Raw genomic sequence first — 16,003 nt, forward strand, 5'->3', positions numbered from 1 at the left:
AATATGATTAAAAAGCGTACCGACTGTCATATTATTTTTCTGTAAAATTACTTTTTCTTTTTTTTTTTTTTTACTTTTCATTCTCGTTAGCATCTTTTGAAATAAGATCCTCTCTCCATTGGTGAGCGGGAGGTTTTGCACAGTGAGGCTTAAATTAGCGTGTGATGACTGAGAGTCAGCCTCGCTTTCCAGGGACAGGGAGCGTTTCCCATGGGACACGGCCTCGTAATTGCAGACGCTTGCAACGGGGAGCTGGACCTGCCGCAGGTGGGGTGCATGGCTGCTGTGTTGGCTTTATTCTGCACCTGGAGAGGCAGATCATCACAGATCCAGCTTTAGCTGAGGATTAAGCTGCAGCCTTGCTTTTCCTCAGCAGGAAGCCTGAGAGAGGGCAAGAGAAAACAGTGCGAGGGAGTCAAGGAAATGGCAGGGAGCTGGAATTGAAAGCGATGCTGGAGTGTGCTCGTGGGGTCGTGGCGGTCCTTTGGTGCAGAGCTTCTCTTCGGTTTGGAGGCCTTGAATGCTATTTAAAGCACAAACAATGGGGGGAACAAAGAAGGACATAAAAAAAATAGAACAGTGAGATTTAGTTGAAAAGCTGAAGCAAAGTCCCACCATCTCTTGGGATAAAGCACCTGCAGCATCTCCTAAATGTGTGGCTGTGTCCTGAGTGCTTTGAAAGTGGAGTCCACCGTGCAGCTGCAAACAAGAGGTACGGCTTAGTGGGATCTGGATGCCTTTTCCTGGCCTTAAGGGTGGGGCTCAGTAGTTGTCGGTCTTCCAGTGTCTGTATTTCCATTGTGAATGTTCGAGATGCTTAACTTGATCTGGTTATAGAAGGATCCCTACATATTAGACTTAAACAGGGAGTCTTTTTACTAGGTTTTGGCAATAAACATAGTGAACTGCAAAGCGAGTTTCCTTTGCAAATGTGGTCAGCTGCTGAAGGAGTGGCAGCTTTTTGAAGGAACACGAGGTTTGTCAGGAGCCTGAAGATGTTATCTGTAGATTGGGACACATTGGTTAATCCTTGTCTTTGAATGTCATCGAATGTCCTGGGACATCCAGGAATGGTTGTATTTTGTCCCACATTACTTATCCCAGGTGAAATTACTCACTTAAAACTAGTAAGTCCAGGTTGAAGGGAGTGGCTGAACCAAGGGTATTATTTCTTATAAATTAGTTTGTTGTTGGACAAATAGGAATGTCCTGAGAATCTGAGTTAAGGTAATACATGATTAAGATGTTGCTGGTTCGTGAACTTGTACTGTGGAGCATGAAGCCAGTGATACTTATGGTTAACTGTGTCTAAGGGTAGAGAGCCTGTTTTCTCTGCTTACAACTTCCAGACAGAGCTTAAAATTTCAACCTCCAATTCTATGTGTCTGGTGTGTGCTGCAGGGTCATTATTTTGTTTCTTTGTTGAAACATTCTTGAAGCGAATTTAAGAAGTAAGCAACATGAATTTTTGTTTACGTGTAAACGTATAAAAGTTGTAGCAGCAACCTGTTTTGGCTCAAGGGCTTAAAATTGGTCACGACCATTTCCCTGGGATTAGAGATGCGACTTTAGTCCTCTTGAAAATGTTCCCACGTTTGGCTCAGCTAACAGTCTCTCTCTGAAGAGTTGTAATATACACATGCTGGGTTTGAAAACTAGGTTCTCAAGACATTCTCTTGGCATTAGAGTGTCCAGCAGGCCAGTTTTGGTGACTGCAGGCAGGTCCTGAAGGTGAGTTTTCTCCCACTTGATTTCAGGTGTTTAACTAAATTTGGGCAGCAATCTATTTTGACAGTCAAAAGGTTTCTGCCCTGCTAGTGACCTAAAGGAGGAACATCCTGCTTCCACAGTATAATGAGTCTTTGGATCTTTTTTTTTTTTTTTTTTTTTTTAATTCCTTATTTTTTAAAACAGACCATTGTAAATGGTCAGACTTGTAAAGCTATGTATATTTAGCACATCTCTTCTAGCTTGCTGGGAAAGATGAGTTTGTATACCTTAAACTGCAGTCCCTCTTAGGTACAACTGAGGGTTTTCTGACTTTTCTTGAGTTTCTGGTATATATAGATAGAAGAAATATATGGATCGCATTGATAAACTTTGACAGTAGGAGCAACGAGTTCAGCCCCAGTCTTGACATGTCTTAGTGAAGATTCTAAAATGTGAGGAGTAATATGGAGGTCTTAATTCTCTAAGAGTAAAATGAAAAAACTTTTAATGCCTTTTGAGTTAACTTAATGGTTCCATTAAAACTCTATGTTGGGACCATGTAGAGGATTCTGCTTCTTTACTAGAGTTATCACCTTCAGAGCTGACTTCTTGAAGATGGAGCCTTTGCTCATTATAACACGTTACCTACTGAAGCATGAATACAACATGTCCAGGAAGCCTCAGGTTCCCCATTAGGCAGATACTACTTAATCCATTGCCACATAATCTATCTGATAAGTAAAAGTACTGTACCAGGGCAGCCTGTATTTTGCATATAGCAAGAGCTCCTACTTTCCAGCTGAGAGATCAGCTGGTTTGTGGCAGGGCTTTGTGCTCACTCACAACTCCTAAAGATGCTGGCTGCCTACTGTTCCTCAGGATGAGAACCTGTTCTGGGGGCTCCTAGTGCCTGTGGGCTTTGCCTTGTTTAGTAATTAAAAGGATTTATTTTTTTAACCTGATTTTTTTTGTTTGTTTGTTTTGTTTTTGTTTGTTTGTTTTCACAGTATCACAGTATGTTTGGGATTGGAAGGGACCTCAAAAGATCATCTAGTCCAATCCCCCTGCTGGAGCAGGAATGCCTAGGTGAGGTCGCACAGGAACATGTCCAGGCGGGTTTGAATGTCTCCAGAGAAGGAGACTCCACAACCTCCCTGGGCAGCCTGTTCCAGTGCTCTGTCACCCTCACTGAGAAGAAGTTTTTTCTCAAATTTAAGCGGAACCTCTTGTGTTCCAGCTTGATCCCATTACCCCTTGTCCTATCATTGTTGGCCACCGAGAAGAGCCTGGCTCCATCCTCATGGCACTCACCCTTTATATGTTTTGTTTTGTTTGTTTGTTTGGTGTTTTGGGTTTTTTTTTCACTTGGAAAAGGAGAAATTATTTTGTGATTTAGAACAGAATGAAGATCTGGAGCCTAACACAGGCTCTTTCCTGCTCTCTCAGGAGAACATGAGATTGGCAAAAGCCACCTAATCCTCCATGCCTTGCTAGCTTTCTGAAAAAGTGAAGTGATGCTTATCTGAATAGCAGGACCTGAAGCTAAATAGTTTTTACAAATACTTGTCCATGAATTTATGCCGCTTAGGATATGAAAAACCGTATTTATAGATGTGTATTCTTGATCAATTCCATTGATCCAAGTGTATGAGAGCCTGAAAATAAATAGCAGTAGTTGTAAAAAACAACGAAACGAAATTAGTCCTTTTATACTTATTATATTGAGAGTTATCTTTGGCTTCTCGTATTGCTTCCCTCTCGTGTTCAGGCTTTCCTGGTGGCATCTCTTCTTTCACCTTCCTAGTGAAGGATGTGGCCATGGACACACAGACCATGGAAGTGCTACAGATGGAGCACTGCAAATTCTTCTATCCCCATCATGTTTGCACCTGCCTTCTACTGAGGGCCTGGCCTCCTTCAGAAAGGTCTTGTCTCTCTCCCTCTCCTAAGTCTGCACCAGGAAAAACTGCTGAAGCACTCAAGACCTCTTGAGAAATCAGATAATAGTGTTATTTTTGACAACACATGGATTTCTGAGACAAACTGTTCATGCTTCCCTTTCATTAGAAGATGTTCCTGTAGTAAGAAGGTAGGAAATAGGATGATGCTGGACTTCACTCCTCCTCTATCCCTCAAACACTTTTTTGGTATTAATTCTTTCTGCAATCTCACTAATCTCGTGTGTGATTCTGTTGTGCACGTTTTTTTAAAACCATGGCTACTGCCATTTACATAACGTGTACTGTTTGCTTTACTGCCATGTGCAGTGTCTGGTTTTCTTCAGTCCTAACGCCTGCTACTTGAGAAACAGCTTTTAGTTGGTTTTAGTAGTGTGCAGCCCAGCAGAGTATTACTACTTGTGACTTTCAGCAGTGTGCGGTGTAACATTTACCCTTTTTCCCAAATTTTCTATCTGTCTCCTATACGTATTACTGAAAACCGTTACTGACATTTCTGAAGTGGAATGCGTGGCTCTCTGGGGGATATTTCCTCTTTTACATTTATCCAGCTAAATCATCAGCCCAACAAGCTATCAGCTCAACAAGCTCTTGTAGAAAGGCTCTCCTTGTCTTTCCCCCTCTCTTTCCTTTTCATCGGTTAGGAGTATTTCCTCACCTCTTTGTATGTTTTCAGCTTAACCTCGCTCTTCATTGATGCTGTGGGACAACATTGATAGAATATTTGATTTGATGAATATTTAATTCATGTGCTCTGCGATACTACAGTTGTGTAGAATTATTTAAAAATGTACTAATTATCTCGGAACTTATTATTCTTTATGACTATGGAAAAGCTAGCTAAGTATCATCCAGACCCATCTTACTGCATGTTGGACTTAAAACTGAGTTTTTGAGTAATTAGCATTGCATTACCTTTATTCACGCTATTAATAGCCGTAGCAAATTTTGGTGTAGGTATCAGTCACGTAGTAAAACTCTTTCTGGTAGCATTACTAAGTAATAGAAAAGCCTTTTGATGTGAAGACTTGGAAGTCAGAATTGGGATCTGTTCCTGAAACTGTGTATGAGTAATTCTTACTCACATTACTAACAATGCTGACTTCAATTAAGTCAGATGAATCCAAGCACAAAATGGTAATTATTCTGGCATGGGAAAGCTGACAGTGTTTTTAGAGCTATTTTTATTGACGCATTTTAAAACCTTACTTATTCCATTCCTTCCCCCTTGCTTTATTCTTGCATAAAAATAATCCATCAACTGTTTCTGGCTGGTATCTGCAAAGTGAGAGTTGTGTTCCTTTGAAGCTGAATAAACATCATGCTCATGGTTTTACCATCTGCATATAAAGTCAATAAAGTCATTTCTTAAAAAATATTTATAATATCTAACCCTTTGATATTCAGATCCACTTATCTAGAAAATATCCTAGGTATTTTATAGGCCTCATGTAGCTTAAGTTCTGTATTTAAGTCTTAGATTTTGACGCTAGACCATTTGTAAAAATACATGAAAGCTAATTTAATCAAAGGAAAATTTAGATAAGGACTGCTTCATATTAGAAAGAACTCATTAGAGGATGTCTTAGCGATGAACCCTTTCATGAAGCCTTTATGAAACAGGCTTTAGCTTAACTGGAAAACTAACTCTATTTTCTGGATATGGAAGAGGTTTTCTCCTTGTAAATTTAGAGTGACAATTCCACATCCTTGAGAGGGAGACACAAACAATCTGCACAGAATACAACCATCCTCATGTCTAAGGAGGAACAAATAACAAGTAAGAACTTATAATGCAGTAGCACAATCAAAAATACCCAATGATAAATTAGTGGAAACGGGTTCTTGTATATTGTTTTGGAGACTAAGCACATTAGATTGAATTGTTTCACAACCAGCACGCCTAACTAATTATTGTGTCTGCCACATTCGTCTATTTAAATCATTCCCAACTTCTGGACTGCTGCCTAGAATATTACTGCAATACGTGTTTCAACTGGTTACTTCATAAAGGAGGCTGAATTTTGTTTGGAAAAAAAGAAAACCAAGCAAGCATTGGCAATATGTTTATAATATCTGATAAAGAGGGATGATCGGTTTCGTAATGTTGGTTTGAATGAGTTGCATGTGAACTGATACTGTATTTGTTTTGTCAGGTCAGTGACGTAAGAAGTGCCTTTGTCAAGTCACTTTTATGAGCGAGGACTGCTACACCCGTGTTCTCAAAATCCCGTCTTTGCCAGCCAGACTTTGCCTTCACCTCACACCTGGTGGAAGATACCTCAGCCGTCTCCATTTGCCAATTAGTTGATGGGAAACTGAAAGCAGGAAAAGAGGAAGAAGAACTGTTCTTATTCTTGGGACATGAACAAATGACTGCGTTGCTTTTTGTGTGTGATCAATACCAGCAAGTGACCGTCAGAGAATTAACATTCTATCGAAGAGTGCCATTGCACTGAAGGATCTTGGCGTAAAACTGCTGCACCCGTGATACAATCACCAGGCCCACGTGTTTTACAGACAGAAATGCGACTGAGCATGGTTTTTCCCAGCCAAAAGTCTACCAGCGGGACTTAATGATTGATGAGTGACTGCTTGCTGGTGAACTTTCTCTGTTTATTCTGCTTTGTGTGCATTGGACATTGTTAATCATCCCCCGCTTTTTTTTTTTTTTAACTTTTTTCAATTGGAATTGATTTTTTTTTTTTTTTATTCTCTCATTCGTCATTATTTTTGGGAATTTCTTTGTCGTAACTCACTTGACAGCAAGTTCAAAATCAGCTTTTCATCATGGCTTTGAATGTTGCTCCTGTAAGAGATACAAAATGGCTAACGTTAGAAGTGTGCAGGCAATTTCAGAGAGGAACTTGCTCGCGCTCTGATGAAGAATGCAAATTTGCACACCCCCCTAAAAGTTGCCAGGTTGAAAATGGAAGAGTTATTGCCTGCTTTGATTCCTTAAAGGTAAGGAAAAAATTGCACGTATAGTAAAAATGCTAGTACATTGTACTGAAAGTAAAATGTGAAATGATGACTTACAACTAAACCAGGTAAATCGGAAAGTTATTTCTTTTTGGTAAGATGTATCTATTAATACAAATTATATTTGTCATAACTTTTATTTAATGAAGCTTTGAAGTTTCCTTTCCAGGGATTTCCTTTTCCAGAGTCAATATGTTGTTTACAAAAATTGCATATGATTGCTTACAGCTGGTGAGACAATTGTGTTCTCCCGAGTATATGTTATGAATTATCATTGTTCCATAGCAAATGAAAATACATGGTGGGACAGTACTAGGCCATTACCAGAGTCCTAATGAAAAAAATCATATGGAAAGTATGCATATTCTTTCGTTTAAATCAACAGAAGCGAGAAAAACCTGTACATTACTTCAATTTTGACACAATGGGTTGTTTGGCCTTGGTATTGGGGACTCTCAGATAAATTAATATCATTGATTATTACGTGTATGGGTAGTGCAGACAGTAGCATAAATTTAGAACAGAGTGAAAGGATTCTCTCCTTTGGATACTATTTAGCAATTATGTTGTTAGGCCGTCAGCTTCTTCTGACTTGCTAATGACATCAGGCATGCTTTAGAAAACTACTTTAAAAGTTCTGTGAAAATACTTCGTGTACTGCATAAAAGAAGATTAATGACCCTGTGGGATTTGGGGAGTACACAGTGTTTTCTGTGATGATACATTTGTGTTCTCATGTCAACAGAAGGAAACAGCTTATTTCATATAAACAATGAAAGGGCAAAATTGAGCATTTTGGATCTTGTTTTGAAAGTTTTAGTTGTGGCCGTGTCTTTTGGGCATGGAAAAATGTCTTGGCTTGCTTTTTAAATTTAGCTCTGTAGACAAAAATATTGGTTACTCACCAAGAACTCTGTTACTGTGAAAACATCAGTGTAAATGAAGAGCAAATTCAGTGTTATTTGAAAATGTTAATTTATTTTCATTATTTTTTTTTTTTTTTTGTGCAGTGCAAGATATTGTGCTAGTTATCTTTCTTCTGGGTTTTCTTGTTTCTTCTCCTCTTTTGAAGATTCAGAAGAAACTAACTCAGTGTAAATGTTTGTGAGGTGTTTTCATTCTATATATCCTACAAGCCAGAACAGCACCTTTGTAGTCATGGCAGTATGTCATTGAGTGCTATTAATGACCTTAATCCATGGATTACTGCACGATAAACTGTAACAGCTTCTTTGTAGATGTTCTTGTGTATTGGTTGCCTGCCAATGGGATTTTATTTTTTTTTTAAACAGGCAGACTAGAGTCTGCAGGTTTTTTTGTGGTTTTTGGTTGTTGTTGTGGCTTTGTTTGGTTGGTTTTTAAATATAGTTTTAACCATTGTAAAGCCTTGGGGTGGTGGCAGGGTGGCTGGTGGCAGGGCTCAGTCACTTCCAGGCTTACAGGACAGTGGGTTTGCAACATAAGAGCTGCTGCCGCTGCAGCACCCCAGCCGAAGCGGCGACGTGCCCAGCATCGCTTTCCCTGGCAGTGCAGGGTGCTTGCAGCGGAGGTGCCAGTTATTTTAGCCAGAGACTTTTGTGCAGGCATAGTAATCGCTTGTGAATCAAAACTGGAGTCATAGCCTAAGCTAATAACACCATAAAGAGAAATCCTGAGGGATCGCAGTGGCTAGCTTACTGACAGGCAGCATCATTGCTCAGTGGAGAGAAGTCCAATGCCATGTAAAAAATGTAGTCAAAGCAAGCAGGTGTGATTTGTCCTAGCAGGCATCTGCTCCGAGGGGCCAGTTTGCTTCAGCCTGGCTGGATCTAGGGGCTGAAGCGATGCTGCTGCCCAAGGGAGCAGGCACATGGGCCTCTTGTCTTGTGTTTTCTAGTTGAGTCTGTTGTGGTAAATTGGCAGTAGAGATGCGTTTGTACCAAGAAACCAAACTGTAGCCTGAAGCAGTGAAGGCGGAGGTACGAGTTTCTTCCCACCGACGCTGCTGCAGGCAGCAGATCTGATAACGGGACAACAAGGTCTTCAATTGCTGCAGCTCCTTGTGGCTGAGTGCAAGTCTGAGCCGAGCTTTTGGGTGAGCTGTCTGACCTCTTGGTGCTTATAAAGCTTTTAGGGATCCTTGCAAGTCCATGGCTCTTGGCTATGCCAACTGGAGTCCTTGCGTCCATTTCCTTCGTTATTCAGAAGTTTGTAAATTGCCGTAGGTAGGGCAAGAATGTTCCCGGTGAGCTCAGTTTGCATATGCTGCTGGTTGAAGGACTTATGTCATTAGTCCCATAAATCTATTTGATTTGTAGCTTTCAGAAATAGCTGGTGTTAATCATACAGTTTCAGAATACTGCTTTGGCACTCAACAAGCAGGATAATGTTTCATGTAAATAAACAGAACAGTCTAGAATTATAGATACAATCAGAATTTAATTAAAAAAAACAAGAGCTGTTTTTCTTGCTGAACACTGAACCACACTTTAATGCAGGCAATTATTTAGAGTTTATTTACATAATATCTAGAGCTTTGGAGACTTAGCATTTTAACTGTCTTGGTTCCGTGTACCTGCTGTAAAAATAAATTATGGTGAGTACATTGAGTCTCTTTGAATAAACATTTTCCTACCCAGAGAAAACACAGATTTTTTTTTTTTTTTTTTAGGCTCAGATTGAGGTATGTGTTACATTTAGGTGATGCCTGGTAGTTACAGCTGCTCCCTCAGAAGTCAGTCCAATACAACATACAGCGCTCTTGAGACAGGCTCTCCTTTACCTGCTGATGGATCAGAAGAGCCCCTGTTCGGGGAGAGGATGTGCTCTCTCCTGCATGCCACCTTCTTTCTGGATTTTCAGGATAGACAAGGAGCATGGTACAAGTGCCTACCAGCTGGTTCAGACTACCAAAGCACCAGTATGGAACTACTGAAGAGAGTCCAGCAAAGGGCCAGAAAGATGATGAAGGGTCTGGAGCATGTTACAAGGAAAAGCTGAGAGAGCTGGGACAGTTCAGCCTGGAGCAGAGAAGGCTCAGGGGGATCTCATCAATGTACAAAAATACCTGAAGGGAGGGTGCAAAGAAGACGGAGCCAGGCTCTGCTCAGTGGTGCCCAGGGACAGGACCAGAGGCAATGGGCACAAGCTGAAACACAGGAGGTTCCCTCTGAATATCAGGAAACACTTTTTTTCACTGTGAGGGTGGCCAAGTGCTGGCACAGGTTGCCCAGGGAGGTTGTGGGTTCTCCATCCTTGGTGATATTCAAAAGCCGTCTGGACGTGGGCCTTGGGCAGTTGGTTCTAGGTGGCCCTGCCTGAGAAGGGTGTTTGATTAGATGATGTCAAGAGGTCCCTTCCAGTTTCAACCATCCTGTGATGGTGTGACCAGAAGCATCTTCATGCTGACATGCCTGTAGCCTTCAGGGTTGTTCTAAGCTAACAAAAGCTGGTATTGGGGCTGAAGGAAGTAATCCCAACCAGGGACCCGCCTCTATGCCATGCCACATCCTCCTTTGTGTTCCCACTGCTGTCTTTGTGGCTGTGTGGTGCACCAGCTTGGGAAATTGATTGTGGTTAAAACTAAGTTGCTGTATTTGCTGCTGACACAAGGGAGAGGGGCTGTGTGTTACCAGCAGAGTGCTGGGTCACCTCGGCCAGTGATGGTGCTGTGGCCTTAAGCCAGGCTTCTGGAGTAACATGATTGCATCAGAATATGAATTTTCCTGTATTAAAGAAGTGTATTTGTAGGTCTGTTGGTTGCCAGTAAAAGGTTGACAGAATTAAATGGGTGTTGTTTGCTTTTAACTCAAAAGGGGGTTTTGGCTTTGAATACTCGTCCTTGCAAAAATTGACTTTAAACCCAGTGAAAGTTGCAACAACATCCCGTTGGACTGATTACAGTTTTGGCGATCCAGAATGTTAGTTGTTAAAAACTGTCTGGGCTCTGAATATCCTTCATCTGTGAGATGCTTCAGGCTAGACAGAAATAGCTGAAGACTAATGAGCCTGGTTCAGATTCAGGCCAGAGAGTTGCTGATTTCAAGCCAGGTTCTGCTGCATGGGCTTCTGAGATGTGGCTCAGCTTTTGTTTCCGGCTCTTTGGTGAAGAACAGAGCCTGTTCTGTCATAAACAGGGCATTTTGGGGGTGTTAGGAGAGTGTAGATGGTTCATTCCTATGCACCCAATGCTTGATGGATGCAGCAGTCAGACAGATGCACGCCTGTTAGCCAGTCAGAGCATCACCTCCAGCAATGGGGCTCCCTCCAGCAGAAGTCCTCTGCGACTTGGCCAGCTGGTGCGGCCACATGGAAATACCCAAAACTGTACCAGGCAACTGGCCCTGGTGAGTTTTATTTGAGGATGAAAGTGTCTCTGAGCTCGTCTGTTTGACCGTGCCTGAGGTGACGGAAAGCGTACTTCCATGGCGAGGCACAGGGCCCGCTGATGGCCAGGAAGATGGAGGATGCTGAGGAAGCACTTCCAGAGCTGGAGCCTTGTCTGCTGCCTTAAACCCTCCCGAAGACTTTTTTGAGCCCTTTCAGTCTCCTCTTTGGATGCTGCAGTGTTTGTGCAGTGGGAAGGGTCTGTGAAGATGCCTGTCCAACTGGGAAGTTTGAATTGCGGGAACTGCTCTGTTTATACTTTCATACTTCCCGCTGGGTTCAAGTAGCTTAATTTAAAAGTGAAGAACTTGGATATATAACACTTCATATATCACACTTGGAGTCCTTCAAGGTGGACACTATAAGCAAACCTGTTTTCAAGGCTTCCCTGTCCTGCTAGTAGGAAAGAACAAAAACCTTTCAAAGGAATACTAATATATAATATGATGTCTACGGACAAGAACACATAACGCTTTGCTGTATTTGAGCTGGAATTACAAAAATACAACATTGAAATGAATGGTGACATCTAGGAGGTAGAGAGGGGAAGAGCTTGGCAGATAACAAAATATGATCATAGGCATTTTGCTGGGAATTGACTCTCATGTTTGCAGTCAAGTCTGGGGTTTAAATTATGGTGTTATTTCTCAGCTCAGATTTATACACTTTCTGCAGGTCAGCTACTAAAAGGATGTGTTGCCTGAGCTGATACAGATTACAGGGGAGGTATCTTGAAGATACTGTCATTGCAAGTTTTATGCTGTTAACAATAAAATGAAAGCTTCCTTAGGGCTACAGATTTATTTTCTGTATTTTTTGAATCTATTTACTAGTGTCTAAACACTTGGAATTGTTCTGTTTATTGAGCCAGCAGACTACTGTGGACTGTTAATTTGCATTTTCCTGAAAGCCTTTTAAGAATATGCCTATCTGGTGTCATTTGGCACCACAGAATAAAAGGTAATTGAAGACTGTACACAGAGACGTGTTTACCAAGTTTAAAAGGGTTCCAGGAAGAAGAAAAGAAATTTTAGGAGCATCCACTTTGGTGAAATATCTGGAACTGAAAAGCATCTGTTAAAGATGGCTTGAGATTTATTTAGAAAAAGAAAAAAAAAATAAATTTGTAAAGTGAGCAGGCTGTTAGTAAGAGAGTGAGCTCAGTTAGGCTGCAGTAAGTAGTCAGTTGCCTTCCTGCCATTCTTTTGTAGGTCTCTAAATGTTTCACAAACATCAAGTCCTTGGTATTCTACAAAGGTCAAGGAGTTGGGATCCTCTCACACTTTGAAGTAGCTGATACCTGCTCTCACTTGGCAGGTGAGGCAGTCTGGACAGACTGTAGATGTACAATATAGGCAGAGGGGATTGGCTAGTTTTGTGTAGACTAGAAAGCATTTAAATGGGTGCTTATAGTGTCCCAGTTGGCTGAATTTCTGCCCATCACCCAGTTATGTGGTGTGACACTGTTCAAAGGCAAGGCGAGTTCAAGGGCTGTGCCTACAGTGGGTAGGGAAGAATGACTGAAATGGGAAAACTCTGGGTGACAGAATGGCATATTTGTTCCGGACCCATGGATCTTGCGTGCTTTGCTGCACAGTGGCATAATTACAGTAAGACAGGGGAACAGGTTGCCCGTTTCAGTAGCTATAGGCTCTGGGAATGTGGAAGTTGCAGGCCAAAATCTTCCAGGGTGGGAGGGATGCAGAATCCAGATCTCCATCTTCCTGCAATGCAGCGAGTCTGGTCAAACCCTTCTTTTTCACCCACCTCTGTTTTTTCTTTTAAAAAGTCCAATTCCAAGTAGCTCGAGAATACCACCTGGCAGAAGCTTTCCTGTGTCTTGTAATCATAGAATAGTTTAGGTTGGAAGGGATCTTCAAAGGTCATCTAGTCCAACCCCCAGCAATGAGCAGGGGCATCTTCAACTAGGTCAGGTTGCTCAGAGCCCCTGTCCAGCCTGGACCTGAATGTCTCCAGGGATGGGGCATCTACCACCTCTCTGGGCAGCCTAGGCCAGTGTTTCACCACCCTCATTGTTAAAAAAAAAATCCTTCCTCATGTCTAACTTGAATCTCCTCTCTTCTAGTTTAAAACCATTACCCCTTGTCCTGTCATAACACGCCTTTCTAAAAAGTCTGTCTCCATCCTTCTTATAGGCTCCTTTTAAGTACTGAAGGGTCTTCCTGGAGCCTTTTCTTCTGCAGGTTGAACAACCCCAACTCTCTTTGCAGCTCTCTTAGTTGCTGCGAAGTGTGAACATGAAGAGAAAATGTCAGTCAAGGCCAGTTTTAGATGACTGCGGATTAACTCTGTAGGCTTCTGGTCAGGCCAAAAAGCCCAGTGTAGCCCAGTTACCCAGTAATGGCCAGTAGTGGATATTTAGGAGGTGGTGTGTAAACATGCAGTGGTTTGCTGGAGTGATGTGCTGCTCAGGGACATGGAGGTCCAGGCATAATATGGTTGTATGTAATAGCTCTCAGTGACCATCCTTCCACTGTATTTGTCCTGCTGCTTTTTGAACCGTGTATGTCTTTGGCACCCACAGCATGCCACTGTGAGGACTTCCAGAACTTCATTACACACAGTGTGGGAATCAGCTTCTGTTGTTCATTTCAAGCTTCCTCATTTCATGGGTATCCCCAATTCTTGCATTGGAAAATCAGAAGAGAATCTCCTGTGAATTTTCCGAAGAATGAATCTGGATTTTTTTTTTTGTTCCACTGACTTCACTCTGGAAGGGGCGTGTTTCTCCTCAATGGGAAGTCTCATGAGAGAAGACTCATTCTTTTAAATGTGTTCCATGAAAACACTGTTCCCAAGACAGGTGTGGTTCCTGAAGGCCCTGCTTTTTTCAGGCTTTGTTAATCTTTTTGGCTCAGAGTAAGGTGCAAGGGGTCAGATGTTGCAGGAAATTATGCCATCCTGTTTTCTGAGACTATATTACACTCTATACTCAACCTGTGCAACCATGAGCTGCTACTAAAAAGAGATGGTTACATCCAGTCCTGTGTCCTATCACACCTATTTTCCCTTTTTTATCTCTGTTCAAGTGATTGTGCAGCCCTGCAATTTGTTTGAGCTGATCCAAAGGAAAAGGGAGAACTGCATTAAATGTAAAATGAAACTATGAATTTAGGCAGCAAATCTAGCATAAATTGAGATACAATGGGGTTTGAGAAAGGAGAATGTATTTCTGAAGATCCCCCCAATCTCTGAGTTTAGGGACTCAGTATTCCCTTGCATTGTGAATCACCTGTTCCTGTTTGTTTTCTGAAAAAAGGCCTCTATTTTTTCATTTGAGTTGTCTCCTATAGTGCTTCCAGCATGCACAAGTTCCTTTAACATTTTTTTGTGTTTACTGCCCTTCTCTCTATTCACATAGCTGTCTCCATGTCAGCTCTCCTGGCTTCAATAAAGGTAAGGTTAAAAAAAAGCTAGCTGAACTGCTGGGCAGACACCCTTAAAAATCTGCGAGCTTGGCTTAAATTGTTTAGGAGAGAGTCAAACAAAACTGAAATAAGCCTTTAACTGTTGTCCTACGCAGTGTTTAGTTTTTTAAAAGATCAGTTAAAAATAAAGCCATGGATGTTTGTTCACTGCAGAGGGGGCTGTGCCACTCAGTAAGATTTGTCCCTCTTTCAAGAGAGACATTTCTTCTCTGTTTTCGAGCAAAGTCCAGAGGCGCCACCCAGGGTGCTTGGCGAGCAGGAGTGTATGGGGACAGGAACCAGCGGTGAGCCAAGAGCTGGGCCCTGCAGCAAAAGGTGCACTAGCCACCAAGTCGACTCGGAGGAGCAAGTGCTAACCCGCTGTCACTGAACCTGCCCTCAAACCAAAGCTGTGAAAAGCAGAGGTTGAACCAGTTGAGGTTCATTCTGTTGGCTGTTAGAAAAGCTGAGTTTCTGCTTCAGGCCCTGTTTTGTTTCCTCGTTTGTCTCTCTGCAGCAGTGCTAAGAGCACAAAGCTGTCCTGTCTGTCACTAGTATCTCCTTATCACACCTGACCCATCAGATTTTAAACCTGGGCAGCTTGTTTTAACTTGATGTAAGTTACATTCTCATAAGAGAGCTTGGTTGGACACCTGGTCACTGAGCTACCCAGATCCTCCTTCCCTCTGAAGGTATGGGAAGCCCCTCTTCCCAGTCTCATGGTTCAGTGGCGAAGCCTCTCAGTAATCAGAGCAGATGCTTTTCACAAGCAGGAGACCTGTTGCAACAGCTTGTGCCTCCTTTGGCCCGTTACAACCACCCGATGGGAGCGAGTGGGTGTTTACTGGCAGTTTTCACTGTCATTTTCAGTGTGGTGGAAGTTGCTGAGCAGGTTGCTGGGTCCCTGGCCTGGGGAGGAGGATAAGCAGAAATGGTTGAAAGAAAAAGCAGTTAAAGCACAGTCACTGAAGGATGGAATATGAATATATCTTCTTGTTCGCTGAATTGTGTTGTCCTGAGGGACTCCCATTACTCTTTTAGTAGTTCCTGGGCAGTGGTCTTGCTGGGTTGGGTTAACTCCTGGAGCTTGCTGCTTCTAGGAGCCCCAGTAGAGACTCACAAAGAGCATTCCTTGGTAGCTGCCACTCGGTTAACTGTCTAAGTCTGTTTACACAATGAAAAGCTGGTAGGCAGACAGGTTAGAGATGCAGGAAACCTTGTGTGAAAGACCACAGTGTCTGGCAGATGCTCTCAAGATTTTTGGGCACTTGGAGGTGCTTCATATACCCACCCATTTCACTGTAGTTGCTGCACCAACCCATGCTCCCCTAAGCTTTATAATAACCAGTCCGTGGGTGTAGCAAAGGCAAAATTCAGTCAGAGTCTCTGACTCATCCCATCACTAGGATTTTGAACACAAGAGCAATTGCTCACTGCCCACTCCTCCCCCACGTTCCCTATTAACTCAGGTCACTGTTCCCACCGGCTTGCTCTTTCCAGGTCTCCCCACCTACTCCTTTATTTTTCTGGCAGGTGGTTCCTCTTTCATTACAGGCTCTC

At 42.3% G+C, this 16,003-nt stretch overlaps 1 protein-coding gene across 16 annotated transcripts in view; it reads left to right on the forward strand.

Moving 5' to 3' along the window:
• The window catches only part of MBNL2 (muscleblind like splicing regulator 2), a 112,516-nt gene that overhangs the window by 31,886 nt on the left and 64,627 nt on the right, over window positions 1-16,003 (forward strand). For 14 of the 16 annotated variants that reach the window (XM_065057159.1, XM_065057210.1, XM_065057191.1 and 11 more), the window contains exon 2: window positions 5,825-6,632. In XM_065057159.1, coding sequence (XP_064913231.1) covers window positions 6,459-6,632 — 174 coding nt within the window. In that variant the 5' untranslated portion in view covers window positions 5,825-6,458. Of the gene's footprint in view, window positions 1-5,822; window positions 6,633-16,003 lie in introns of those variants that run through there. The other 2 variants (XM_065057217.1, XM_065057270.1) reach the window with 1 other exon arrangement.

This window comes from Columba livia, chromosome 1 (assembly GCF_036013475.1).
Source record: "Columba livia isolate bColLiv1 breed racing homer chromosome 1, bColLiv1.pat.W.v2, whole genome shotgun sequence".
NCBI lineage: Eukaryota > Metazoa > Chordata > Aves > Columbiformes > Columbidae > Columba > Columba livia.